The sequence below is a fragment of the Anastrepha ludens genome, chromosome 6 (assembly GCF_028408465.1).
Source record: "Anastrepha ludens isolate Willacy chromosome 6, idAnaLude1.1, whole genome shotgun sequence".
NCBI classification, from domain to species: Eukaryota; Metazoa; Arthropoda; class Insecta; order Diptera; family Tephritidae; genus Anastrepha; species Anastrepha ludens.
This window is the reverse complement of record NC_071502.1, coordinates 78,338,923-78,353,310: the sequence shown is the minus strand read 5'-3', so window position 1 is coordinate 78,353,310 and position 14,388 is coordinate 78,338,923. Positions and strand designations below refer to the sequence as shown.

The window sequence follows — 14,388 nt, the reverse complement described above, 5'->3', positions numbered from 1 at the left end:
CATCAATGTTATCGCCAGCCCCTGAGTAAATTTCGAAAGCATAGGAGAATCCGTTCGAATCGCATATAGAGAAAAGTTTGTCAGCTTTATCTGTTACGAACCATGTTTCGACATCTTTTTGACGAGCATATAATAATAAATAATAGTCATTTGCTCGGCCAAGGACTAAACATACTATATATGAAGTTTTCAAACAAGTGGGGGATTACTAAACTACCCGTACATGTAGAAACTCATCTGCCAAGAAATATTCTTTCTTTCTAAATACTCTTTAACAGCAGGTCCGCCAACCTCAAATCCAAGCTCAGGAGGAGGTTCTCGTCGGCGTTTGCTTGAGTGAGACCAAAGAGCATCGGAATTACATTGTTCTTCGCTTGCTGTATATTCGTCATCGGTTGGAATTTCAATCATCATCGTCAAAACCTCTTTCTCAGATAGATTGCTAATTTTTCTACGTGACATTACTATGAAAAACAACAAAAGCAACTAAGGCCTTCGATTATATTATATGTAGGTTCGTATCGTTGCAAAAATAGTAGAGTGGTGGTTGGACGTTTTGGAAGAGATGTTGTTGGGTTAGCCTGGTGTGTCCTAGATGGAAGCGGGCGTATATAATCTGTTGCCTTCTTGTTATTTTTGTTGGTAGTGTTGTTGGCTGACGAGTTGGGTTTATCTCTTTGCAGTAATGAGTATATTCAGACCATTGGGTAATTTCATATCTTAGGCAGTTTTTGTAAGCTAGTTTTTTAATGTTCTTTTTGTTGATGGTATTGATGAGTTTAACCGGGGATTTAGTGCCTAATTTGGCAGCAGAGTCGGCAAGTGTATTGCGTTGTATTCCGATGTGGTATCCATAATAGCTTGATTTTTTCGGTGTATTCAATAAGAATGTCTCTTAACTGTGATATTGTTGGGTGGGCAAAATTAGCATTTAAGATTGCTTGGATTGCTCCTAGGGAATTGCTGCTTATAAGGTATCGATGTTTATGTTTTGCGGCATGTCGGCAGGCAAAGAGGATTGCTGTTGCTTCTGCTGAAAAGACTGATGAGTACCATGGTAGAATTGTTGAGGTAGGCAGATAGAATTGTTGAGGTATCGTCCACTACGCTACACCCAATTATATTACTGTTTTTTGATCCGTCTGTATGTAGGGCTCTCCAGTTTACATGTGAGTTGTGTATATTTAGGAAGCATTGTAAATATACTGATATAGGTGTAGTTTCTTTTTTGATAGAGTTTTTCCAGAGTCCAAGGAGGTGCACGAAGTGGGAGTGTTGGTAATGGAGTTATTGATACATCTTCCTCTTTTACCAATTCTATAAGTTTCTGCAGGGTTGAAGTTCTCCTCGTTTTACGTTTTCTTTTTAATCTTTTTTTCAAAACAGCTTGAACTGGGGATCCTTCGTTATATGCCAACTTAAAAATCGTACCTGTATTGATGTAAACTATCCGACCCTTTAGTGTTGGGAGTCCAGCTTCTGTGGGTGGTACGAAATGCTCCAATGGCCAATCTTGCTGCTGTATGGTAGATTGATGATCATTTTGATAAATTTCTTTTTGAAGTTAGGGAGAATATTGGAAGACCATAATCTATTTTAGCTAATATTGTCGCTTTTATATTGTGTTGGAATCAATCGCATTACGAGTGCTACCGTTCGGATCTCTTCTTAAAATGTGTCGAAGCCACCCCCACTTTCTTTTGAGTATTTCCATTCGCATTGGAGTTTGGTTCGTCATAGCCCATAAGATTTGATTGGATATGGTGTTGGACCAGAAGATGCAAAGTACTGTACGGAGGCAATGGTGCACAAATACTTGTAAGCGCTGCAAGTCTGTGGCTAAAGGATTCCAAGTTTCGCCGCCGTACAATAGGGTGGACTTGACATTAGAGTTCAATATTTTTATTTTAGTGTTACGACTGATCACAGAGGATTTCCAGACAACTTTAAGAGAGCCAAAGCCTGTTGCGCTTTATTTATGCGATTGGTAATATTTTTTTCTCAGCCTCCGCTTTAAGATATAATGCTGACTAAGTAGCTAAATGGTCTAATTTCTTCCAGCTCAGTACCGTCAATTTTAAAATTGTGTGTACAGATCGAGTTTAAATGTTCGATGCTGTTTCATTTACTAGCATTAGTCCTTTCAAAATGTCGGTAAATGTGTGCGTCATAAGGCATATGCCGTCGTTTGCATGAGAAATTTTATTTTCATCAGAATTCAACGAAATTTGAGGAAATTACTTTGAATGGTGTTTATTTTGAAAAACTAGATGGTGTCGGAATATTTGTATAAATATGTGGCTTGTTAGCGTATTGTAAAGCCGATATTTTTTTTATTTACGCTCTGGACAAATAAACGAAGAACGTAATTTAGCACCATTTAATGCTACAGGATTCATTCATTTTATATTAATTTTGAGGGGGGCGAAGTTCGCCGGGTCTTCTACTCAACAACATGCAAGTTGTTATTTAGAACAATTATATCTGGGGCGTACTGTATCGCTCGCATAGAAATATGTATTTGTATGCGTGGACTAATTAATTAAATTTGCTGATAAGTTCATCTTATTTAAGTGTTTATTTAATTCTTTATTCCGCGAATTGCAAACAATTTTAGTTTGCATTTTAAACTTGAACTGTGTAGATCATTTCAATAAGCGCAAAATGTTGAAAGTAATATTTTTTCTAATAAATTTGCTCATATTCGTAGTGGGCATACAAGCCGCCAGGATGGTTTGTTATTATGACTCAGCGAGTCATATTAGAGAAGGTTAGAATTGTGGGACTTATAAGTGTATGAATACATACATATGTTTGGAAGTGTTTTTTTACTCGTAAAATAGCAATAAAAAACATAAAAATAAAAACAAACATATATACCTACATATACAGTATACTAAATAGAAATAGACATTAGTAAACTCTCCAAATATGTGTCTATGTTAATGCTTAGAAAACAAAATAAATTTAAAAAAATTAAAAAAAGTTTAAAAAAATAAAAAATAAAACCATATTTGTACAAATTTGTAGTATATATTGTATATTTTATATATTGCTTTGTTATTGAATTGTCTTTTGGCAAAATTAGAATTGAAATATATTGACTGATATACCTACATAAATTTCAATGCATAAGTAGCAGTGCATTTTATTTAAATCTACATTTATATACTATTATATCTATTTGTACTTACATGTATGCATGTATGTATTTTATTTTTTATTCGAAAAATAATCGGTTTATGTTTTATGGCGCCATTAGGTTATCAGCGGTATGACACACTAATCACTAAACCGACAGTACTCACAGTAAACAATATACGCAAATATGTAAATGTTTATTAAGTCATGTCTCATAAAAGCTTGGAAGGAGTAGTTATTTCAAATAAACAATAGTTGTATCCATATACATTTTATAAAAATCTGCTTAATTGCAGGTCCGGCTCAAGTAGCCCCGCAAGACTTAGAGCCAGCCTTGCAGTTTTGTCAATATCTGGTTTACGGTTATGTCGGTATCGATCCCGAGAACTACCAGTTACGCCCTGCTAATATGGAATTAGATGTAGCACGAAATCACTATCGCACAGTCACCAACTTGCGCCGCAATCATCCCCAATTGCTAATTTTACTGTCTGTGGGCGGTGATCGCGATCACTTTGACCAGACACTTGAAAATCCATATCTCAGAGTGCTAGAGAATCAGGCGCATCGCAACACATTTGTCAATAGCGCTTTGACGCTTTTAAAAAGTTTTGACTTCGATGGTCTCGATTTGGCTTGGCAGTTCCCTAAAAATCATCCAGTAGTGGTGGAAAACAAATTGAAAAAGGCTTGGAAAACCTTCAAAAGTTGGTTCTCAGGTAGCAAAGTTGTTGATGAGAAAGCAGAAGAGCACAAAACACAGTTCGCAACTCTGGTGCGTGAATTGAAGGACGCCTTTCGCAGTGATGGACATATTTTGACTCTAACGATGCTCCCGCATGTGAATGCCAATCGTAAGTTGCGTAAATCTATTTTCCAAATGTATGTAAATTTACACTATACGCATGGTTTACGCAGTTTTCATCGATATTCCCAGCGTGATTCCTTTGGTTGATTTCGTCAATCTTGGTAGCTTTGACTTTCAAACACCGGAACGTGATCCGAAGGTGGCGGACCATACCGCACCCATATACGAAATGTTTGAACGCGATCCCACTCACAACATCGACTACCAAGTGCAGTACTGGCTCAATAACTCAGCACCTAGTAATAAAATTAATATTGGTGTACCGGCGTACGGGCGGTCGTGGGTGATGTCAAGCGATTCAGGTATTACCGGCTATCCACCGATTGAGCGCACGGAAGGCCCAGGACCTGCTGGTAAACAAATTCGTATTCCTGGCTTACTGAGTTGGCCAGAAATCTGTGAGAAATTGCAGCGTGACAAGGAGTTGGAAGGCGATGACGCCCCATTACGCAAAGTGGGCGATCCGCGCCAGCGTTATGGAAGCTATGCATACCGTTCGGCCGACGACGAGGGGCTTTATGGCTTGTGGGTGGGATATGAGGAGCCCAGCACGGCAGCTACTAAAGCGGGTTATGTGTATGCTAAGGGTTTGGGTGGTGTGGCTCTGTTCGATTTATCACTGGACGATTTCCGCGGCCAATGCGCAGGCGAGAAATATCCAATATTAAGGAGCATTAAGTTCAAATTGTAAACGAAATAAAAAAATCATGTTGTTTAAGGATTTCATGCACGGCAGTGAGAGAAAAAATACAATAATTAAACATTTCACTAAAATACATAGTTAAATGCCTTTTGTGCAGTAATTAGCGTGCATTGCATGCCAACTAGGCAGATGGGCACCAGATAGTGGAATCCATATGCAATTACATGCACAAACATACATATCTGAAACATGCTAAAACCATTATGAGGATGTGTTATGCCCACTGCCAGGATTGCTTTCTTTGATACTGGATTTAGTAAAAAATAGTGACAAACTATTCAGTATTCTTGGTGTTGTCATTCAGTAAATATGTACGAAAATTAGCAGCAAAATGCAAATTTTTATCAAACTCAAATTTATTCTAGTATTCATGTATTTCATTGTTTGCAATATGGTAATAAATTCTTGTGCGCGGCAAACAACGGTAAGTTCCTCTTATTATGATACTCAGATATGCTTATGTTCATATCTATGTCAAAATGCACCAAGATCCAGCCAAAAACTTAAAAATTTATAGATTAGCAAAAACATTAAAAATTTTGGCTCAAAGTCTTTAATTGTTTTTAAGGAGGTAAGCAGGTATATGGGTTGCCAGAAATTGTAAACAAAAAAAAAAAAAAACTAATTAAAGCAAGCGAGGAAGGTCTGGACCGAACTTTATATACCCTGGCTTGCTGTTAATTTGTTAATTTTTGGAACCAAACAAACTCATAGACAATGAGAGTTATAGCTTGTACCAGCAGACAGACGTACGGAAATTTAGCCTTAACAAATAAAAAAGTGGGCGCGGTTTATTTGTGTGGAATTTAAATGAGGTAGCGAGAGCCACAGCCGAATGAGTTGGTACGTGACTATCATTTATTATTTATGAAACACGGGGGGAAGTTTTTCTCTCCTTTATACTGTTCATAACAAACCATCTGTAAGCTGTAGGTCCCTCCATTTGTCGAAAAACATCAAGACGCATACCACGAATTGGAGGAGAAACTCCGCCAAAGACCCAAAAAGGGTGCAAGGTCCAATTATATTTGTAAAAGGCGACGCACACTTAATCACCACGTCGAAAGGTTTATAATTTTTGCAAATGACGATGTACCTGAATCATATTTGACACTTGTGAGCTAGCTGCAGTATACAAAGAGACAAGCAATCGAGCGCGTACAGGTTAAAATAAATATTTCTATCACTCAACATAATTTTTTTTTTATTTAGTGAAAAATTTATTCAAAAGCAAAAATCGATGATTAATTATGTGCCACCTTGTATATATAAATACATACAAATATACATGCAATACATGTACCGAAATTTGGCCTATTTTATTAAGTCGTCGTTTGATATACACAAATTTTCAAAATTTTAATATACTTGCGTAGTGTTTACTTTCTTGAGTTCAATATTTGTGCCAAATTTGAATAATTTCGGACACTACCTCAAACAATATGTATCTCAAGTTTCATTGAATCGTGCGGACGGACAGTCATGTCTAATTTTAATCATTTTGGTATGTAACGAGTGATTTTTTAGCTATTATCTTTTCAAACAGTTGGTTTAAACAGCTGACGTACTTTTCGTATTTTGTTTTACTGCCAAACATCTTCAGTTTGGTCTATAATTTAACCATTAATCGTCTTGCAAACGAACAATGCTTGCTAATCATTGAATTTTATTATAAAAATGCGTGTTCTGTTAAGAAAGTTTATCGCGCGCTTCTTCCATTTTATGATCAGTTTAATCGACCCACTGAAGCGGCTATTCGAGCTATTCTGACTAAATTTAGAACCACATTTACATTATTGGACATCAAACCACCAACAAGCTTACGTAGAGCGCGAACTGAAGAAAATATCGCAGCTATATCGGCCAGTGTTAATGATGACCATCAATTATCGATTCGTCGCCGTTCGCAGCAATTGGGCCTCTGTTACTCAACAACGTGGACAATTTTGCGAAAGGATTTAGGTGTGAAGCCTTTCAAAACACAGCTGGTGCACGAATTGAAGCCGATCGACCTACCGCAACGCAGAATTTTTGGTGAATGGGCTCTTGGAAAGTTGGCCGAATATCCATTTTTTTATCAGCGACGAAACTCATTTTTTCATGAATGGGTACGTAAATAAGCAGAATTGTTGATTTTGGAGTGAAGATCAGCCAGAAGAATTGCAAGAGCTACCAATGTATCCAGAAAAAGTCACAGTTTGGTGCGGTTTATGGGCTGGAGGTATCATTGGACCGTACTTCTTCAAATATGCTGCGAATCGTAACGTAACTGTGAATGGTGAGCGCTACCGTGAAATGATATCCAACTTTTTTTTGCCCAAAGTGCAAGAGCTTGACTTGCATGACATGTGGTTTCAGCAAGACGGTGCCACATGCCACACAGCACGCGTACCAATGGACTTGTTGAGAGGCGAGTTCCGTGAACATTTTATTTCTCGCTCGGGACCTGTCAATTGGCCACCCAGATCGTGCGATATAACGCCTTTAGATTATTTTTTGTGGGGCTATGTTAAAGCTCATGTCTATTCAGACAAGCCTGCTTCAATTAATGCATTGGAAGACAACATTAAAGCATTTATATGTGAGATACCGGCCGAAACATTGGAAAGAGTATGCCAAAATTGGACAATGCGGATGGACCATTTGAAGCGCAGTCGCGGTCAACATTTGCATGAAATAACCTTCAAACATTAAATTATAGGGATTGTACTATCGATTTAAATAAAAACTGCATGCATTTTTCTGAATTTTACGTGTGTTTTTTGACAAACTTTCCTATAGCTCTTAAAAAATCACCCTTTATATATATGTCTATATCTATCTCCTTCTCATAATGCCAGCTAAAACTCAAGAAAAAGTTTAGATATTTTTGCAGAACTCTTCAAAAACACGTCTTTTAAAACAAGGTTATTGTGAAATTTATCGATAACCATCTCTCATATAACCGTAATTTTCAAGTCATCGCACTTTTAGTAGCACAACACAGCACAGCAGAGTCAATAAAACTCGCCAACACTTGGTAAATTTATTACTGCACATCTCATTTAGATTCGATATATGCAAACATTATTGGGTTCAAATAAAAACCACGCCCACTCTTCACGTGGTAAAATTAAATTTACATCCGTCCCTCTGAGGTGTTTCATTCTAAGTTTCATTCTTTGCAAATCATAATTAAAAACCAGAGCAATAAATTTGTTCTCTGAGCAATAATCTTGCTCCCTTGTGGCGCAAGAGAAAATTATTATTATTTCCAGGTACCAAAAAAACCTGTTAATAATACAGACCGAATATTTTTCCAAATTTCGCAATAAAAAAATTTCATATATTATTATATTTTTGCTGATGGCGGTTGCCCCTCGGCAGGTAAAGACAAACCTCCGAATATATCTCTGCATGGCAAAGCTGCTCATGAAAATCCATCCGGCCTTCGAATCAAAACACAGATGCAGGCAAATTGAAGGAGAAGCTCAGCCAAACAACCAACAAAAGGATATACATACATTCTGTCAAAAAAATATCGGCAATTCTTCATTTTAAAAACCCCCGCGTTACACATATGTCTCAATTTTTTTGCAGGATTGTTGGTACGATTGTCCTCTATAATGTTGCAAAGTTTGGGCGTGATCTGCCAATTACCTTGTTTTTGACATTTAATTACATACATACACATGTAAATATATCAGTCAATCGCAGGTGCGTTTTGCGATTTTCACTATGGATAAAAACTATCGAACAAAGAATTTGTCTTAAAGTTTGTGTTTTGGACGGGATTTCGTGTACCGAATAGATGAAAATGTAGCAGAAAGCCTTTGGCGAGTGTGCTTTATCAAAAACACGGGTCTACGGGTGGTATAAAACTTTTGCAGAGGGCCGAGAAGTTGTGGAAGGTTTGCCACGATCTGGTTGCCACGATCTGGTGGCCACGATCTGGTTGCCCATTAACGTCTTCAACGGATAAAAACACCGACAAAGTCAAGGAAATGGTGTTGGGAAACCATCATTTAAGTCTGAGGGAGGTAGCTCGTAACCTTAGCGTGTCTCACGAATCAATTCGCAACATTTTACACCATCAACTGGGCATGAGACGCGTGGCTGCTCGACTCGTTCCAAGAGAGTTGAATTTCTTTCAAAAAATTCATCGGAAGAAGGTGGCTGAAGACATTCTTGAGCAAGTGAATACGGGCCCAACGTTTATCCAGCGCATCATAACAGGTGATGAGACGGGGATATATGAGTTTGACATGCAAACCAATCAACCGGCGGCTGAATGGCAAAACCGAAACCCGAAAAAACCACTTCAAAGTCGATCAAAAGTAAAAGTCATGCTACTCGTCTGCTTCGATTATCATGGTGTTGTGCACTCGGAATTCGTTCCAAATGGTTCTATGGTAAATAAAGAATATTATTTGGAGGTTATGAGAGAGAATGTGCGTAGCAAACGGTCGAATTTGTGGAAAGAAAATTAATGAAAATTAATTGCACCGTGATAACGCACCGCGGACGCCGCTTTGAGTCGATAGAGGCCATTAAGGAGAATTCGCTGAAGGAGCTGAAAAAGATCTTTTGAAACGCGTGTAAAAGGTGCTTTGATGACTGGAATAATCGTTGGTATATGTGTTTTGCTTCGAATGGAGCCTATTTTGAAGGCGACAAAATAAGTTTTGATGATTAAACAATTATTTTGAGTTTTATTGAACAATTGACAGAATGTATATGTAACATATGATAAAATACTTACGAGCATATGTATACTATAAGTATAAGACGTGTTTTCAAAAAATATGGTGAATTTTCAAATTTCGCGGGCTACGTACATTCGACTTTCGATTATTATTATTTTTTATGTTAGTACAGTCGTTTCGAAGATATGTATGTTCAGGGTTTCAGCAATGTTTAATTTGTTTGTGCGAGGCATAAATAAGACAAGTGTTTTGCGTGTACGGCGATTTTCTGCTATCGAAAAGAATGATCAAAGGAGTTGTATCAAATATTGTGTAAAAAATAGATTTAAGTGCTCAAAAACACTTGAAATGGTGACAGTGGCATACGGTGAGAGTACTCTGAGTCAAAAAAATGTTTACAAGTGGTACAAGCTTTTCACGGAAGGTCGAACAGATGTGAATGACGACGCTCGCTCCGAGAGTCGTGAAGAAACTAGTTATGAAGAATCGTCGAATCACAAGTAGAGAAATTGCTAAGGATGTCGGTATATAGGTTGGCTCATGCCGTGCAATCTTTTCGGAAATTTTGAGCATAAATTGCTTAAAAGGGTCATAACTCGTGACAAAGCATGGGTATATGATCATGACATCGAAACCAAAGCCCAAATCGTCCTAATGGAAGAGTCCAGGAGAGCCAAGACCAAACAAGCACGGCAAGTTCGATCAAATGTCAAGGTTTGCTCACTGTTTTCTTCGATTACCATGACGTAGTGCATCAGGAGTTCGTACCACTTTTTTTCGAAAAACTTATAGCTCTATGCCCTGATTACACAGGTTTACAAATGATTAATGATTTTCTTACCTAACAACCAGGCCAGACAATTCCGATTTAAAATCGATCTCTGAGTTCGAAAATCTACATTATTTTTTTCTCTGTCATTCGGTTTTTGAGATATCAACACAATTTATTATTATTAGTATTAAATTTTCCACTTGTTAAGCTTTACTTAAGTAGGTATGGTCAAAGCAAAAATTAGGGTTTTTATTCTCATGCGAATAATATTTGTATTTATTTGAGATCATACATATATTCTTAAAGTTTATTTCGATAAAAAGATTTTCAGAAATGAGTAAAAACAATTTAAAAAGTTGTTTTCTTACAATAAAAATGGGTTTGGTTTTTTAATTGTTAATTTCTAACCTTTGTAAATATCGAATCCCATGCCGATGGTCGTTCGTGTCCGACCCATTTTTTATGAAACTACTGCACAGTGCATGTTTCGTACTATTTGTTTATGATAAAATATTATTAAAATAAATGCTTTTAAAAAAATCTCTTCGGATATGTTTAGTTAAAGCTTAGAAGATACCTTGTGAATTTTTTAAAATTTTCTGTTGGCGTTATATAGTAGAAATAAGCGCCGACCCATCGACTTGGGATTAATGGTTAATGGTTAATGGTTGTAAAGGGTTAAGGTAGGGCCCTTTAGCACTGCGACCATATTGATCTATTGTGCACCCTATACTGTCGATTGACTGTTAAGTATGCTTATGAATTGTACCAGCTCCTTCTGAGGGAGTGATTGAAGGTCTTCATCTGTAAGCATGAACTTATTTAAAAACCTTTTCCTTCTATGCGTCAACCCCGGACATTCGATAATGAGATGTTCTATAGACTCCTCATCTTCGCAGCAAAATCTGCAGGTGCTAGTGTTAGTTATGCCTAATTTATGTAAGTGTTTGTTGCAGGTGAAGTGACCCGTGAGGGCGCCTGTGAGAGTGCGAATGCTCTTTTTGTTTAACGTGAGGGCCATGTTAGCTCTTTTAGCGTTGAAACTTAGGAACTTTTTGGAGTGTCTAAGACCCTCTACGTTGTTCCAATGCTGATTTAATAAAGTTTTGGCCCAGTGTTTTACTTTTTGTTTCAGGCTGTTTTTTTTTGAATCCGAACATGGGACTAGGTCCGATGAAGTTTTCATCTGCCCCTCTTTTGGCTTGAAAGTCTGCCTTTTCGTTGCCGTCATATCCCTCATGTCCCGGTACCCAAATTAATAAAACATTGTTTTTGGATGCCAGGTTATTGAGTGCCTTGTGGCATTCTAAGAGGGTTTTTGAGTTGTAGGTATAGCTACCTAAAGCTTTTAGAACTGATTGGCTGCCCAAGAGTATTTTGATCTTTACTCTCTTGTGGTTTCTACGTTGAATGATGTTTGCTGCTTCCATTATTGCGTATAGTTCCGCTTGGAAGATGGTGGTGTCCCTGGTGAGAGTGTATGATTTGTGGTTTCTGGGCCCCACATTCCTACACCATAAGGTGTTTTTGATCCATCAGTGTACCATTTTTGTGAATCATCATTCATCCATTTCGGGTTTGTTTTCCATTCAATCCTCTCAGGACTTGGGATTAAGGGTCCAATGGAACATTTTAATGAAAAATGGAGTACAAACAAATACTAAAAAATTTAATTTTGATCCATTATGTATTCTCCAAGCTATTAAACATTTTCATTATTCTACCATTTTCCTGTAGCCCAAAACCGTTATCTATGATGTTTCTTAACGAAAACTACTTTTTACGCTCTTTCGGAACGACTAAAATCTTACAATTACGTTAACTTATATTTTATACTTTTTAACCCTAGAATCATGAGAAGTTTTTCGTAGTACGCTAATCATAAGATACGTAAATATTAGACGCTATGCCGTTGAGCTGTTATTATATGTACATACATTCATATATACTTACATATGTATGTATGATTGCAACATAACTGATTTTTCTTCTTGAATTTAAAATAATTTTAATTTCAGAAAGCTTCCGCTTGTATTCCCAATATATCATTGGAGGATTGCGAACATCACGAGCAGTGCTGCTCAAATTTCTGCCATCCAGATTTTGGATTGTGCGTATTTGATCTAAATAATATGCCCGAGGTACTGTTTTAAGAAAAAAGTTTCAACAATCCAAATTCTACGCATTTTTCATTAACAAAATATTATATGTGAAGATTTTGTGATTTGGAGGTAAGAGGCATTCTTTTTAAATTTTTCAGTCAAGATATTCAAGTTTTATATGTATAATTTCATTTCAGAAATAGATGGGTCAGAGTAAGAAGAACATGAAGGAAAGAAGGAAACACTTTAATTAATTTTTCAAATTTGGCTTGGAGCTTCTTTGGAATTTTTGGAGTGCGTCTTGATGTTGTTCCTCAAATGGAGCGACATATAGGTTCGCACAATTTTAATGTTAAGGTGGAGTGAAGAAATCCTTTGTTTAAATCAATAGGTTACACATAACGCATTCCAAAACGTATATGGCATATTAAAATATATATTATATAAGTATGTGTACAAGTAAATGGATGAAAGAATACAGAAGGTTGCACGTAAAATATATCTGCATTATCAGCTGTTGAACTGACGTAATTGTAGAGTTTCCCTTACAAACAACCTTTTTTTATTTGTTTTTCGCTATTTCGACACTCTTTTTTTCTCACATCAATCTTTCTTCTTCAATCTTTTGTCTGATTTTAGATCAGAAATTGATGAAAGCTGGTAGAAACTTGAAAAGAATTTGTTAGCGAGATGTCTGGGGTTCAACGTATTTGCGAAATAATTTTTGATGAAAGATCAAAAAGGACCTTTTTTTGTAGTAAAAGTAAGGACCTTATTGAGGTTTTTGTAGACAATGATGAAGATAGTAGCCAAATAAGCATTGCCGACAGATATTTTTTTATTGTAAAAGCGTTCAAAGGAAACTGGAAGTACCTATGGGTTTTATAATAATAAAATATTATTTTTAATAGGAAAAATGTTTTGTTTGGGCGACTATTGTCACTTGTTTAAATCAAGAATAATCTAATAAAACAGGACCTAAAACTAAGGTTGGTTTTGCGTGCTTCAAAGCATGTCAAAAGCTCCTTTCTATCGATAGAAAAACATAAATTTTAAAATATGCCCGGAACAGTTATTGGGATCAGTATTTCTCGGATATAAGCACCATCAAAAATGCACGATATTCGATGATTATAAGCGGGAGGTAAAGGGTGATTTTTTAAGGTCTATAGGAAAGGTTTTCAAAGAACACACGAAAAATTCGGAAAAATGCTTGAAATTTTTTATTTAAATCGATAGTACAGTCCATATAATTTAATGTTTGGGGATTATTTTATGCAAATGTTGACCGCGTCTCCGCTTCAAATGGTCCATCCGCTTAGTACAATTTTGGTATACTCTTTCCAATGTTTCGGCCGGTATCTCACATATAAATGCTTTAATGTTGTCTTCCAATGCATTAATTGAAGCAGGCTTGTCTGAATATACATGAGCTTTAACATAGCCCCACAAAAAATAATCTAAAGGCGTTATATCGCACGATCTGGGTGGCCAATTGACAGGTCCCGAGCGAGAAATAAAATGTTCACCGATCTCGCCTCTCAGCAAGTCCATTGTTACGCGTGCTGTGTGGCATGTGGCACCGTCTTGCCGAAACCACATGTCATGCATGTCAAGCTCTTGCATTTGGGCATCTTTCAGCATCTTTGAAGAAGTGCGGTCCAGTGATACCTCCAGCCCATAAACCGCACCAAACTGTGACCTTTTCTGGATACATTGGTAGCTTTTGCAATTCTTCTGGCTGATCTTCACTCCAAAATCGACAATTCTGCTTATTTACGTACCCATTGATCCAAAAATGAGCTTCGTCGCTGAACACAATTTTTCGATAAAAAAGTGGACCTTAAACTTTCTTAACAGAACACGCATTTTTACAATAAAATTCAATGATTTGCAAGCGTTGTTCGTTTGTAAGGCGATTCATGGTTAAATTATATACCAAACTGAAGATGTTTGACAGGAAAACAAACCACGAAACGCGCGTCAGCTGTTTAAACCAACTGTTTATAAAGATAATATCTAAAAAATCACCCGTTACTTATATTGAAATCCTCGGCTATAAACATTACCGGAATTAATGTAGAATTTAATTTATTTAAAATAAATGTATTGAGTTG

General features: G+C 36.7%; 1 protein-coding gene across 1 annotated transcript; it reads left to right on the top strand.

The window, feature by feature from the left end:
• Window positions 1-2,629: 2,629 nt before the first annotated feature.
• On the top strand, window positions 2,630-4,789 carry LOC128865894 (chitinase-like protein Idgf5). The gene is made up of 3 exons (XM_054106288.1): window positions 2,630-2,770; window positions 3,438-3,995; window positions 4,060-4,789. The coding sequence occupies exons 1-3, from the start codon at window positions 2,665-2,667 to the stop codon at window positions 4,698-4,700; spliced, it is 1,305 nt and encodes a 434-aa protein (XP_053962263.1). The 5' UTR covers window positions 2,630-2,664; the 3' UTR covers window positions 4,701-4,789.
• Window positions 4,790-14,388: the final 9,599 nt, after the last annotated feature.

Excerpts from the sequence above, each read along its gene's own strand:
- LOC128865894 (XM_054106288.1), top strand. The coding sequence starts at position 2,665 with ATGTTGAAAGTAATATTTTTTCTAATAAATTTGCTCATATTCGTAGTG. Across the intron at positions 2,771-3,437 it reads AGCGAGTCATATTAGAGAAG|GTCCGGCTCAAGTAGCCCCG; the intron begins GTTAGAATTGTG and ends GCTTAATTGCAG. Across the intron at positions 3,996-4,059 it reads CCCGCATGTGAATGCCAATC|TTTTCATCGATATTCCCAGC; the intron begins GTAAGTTGCGTA and ends TGGTTTACGCAG.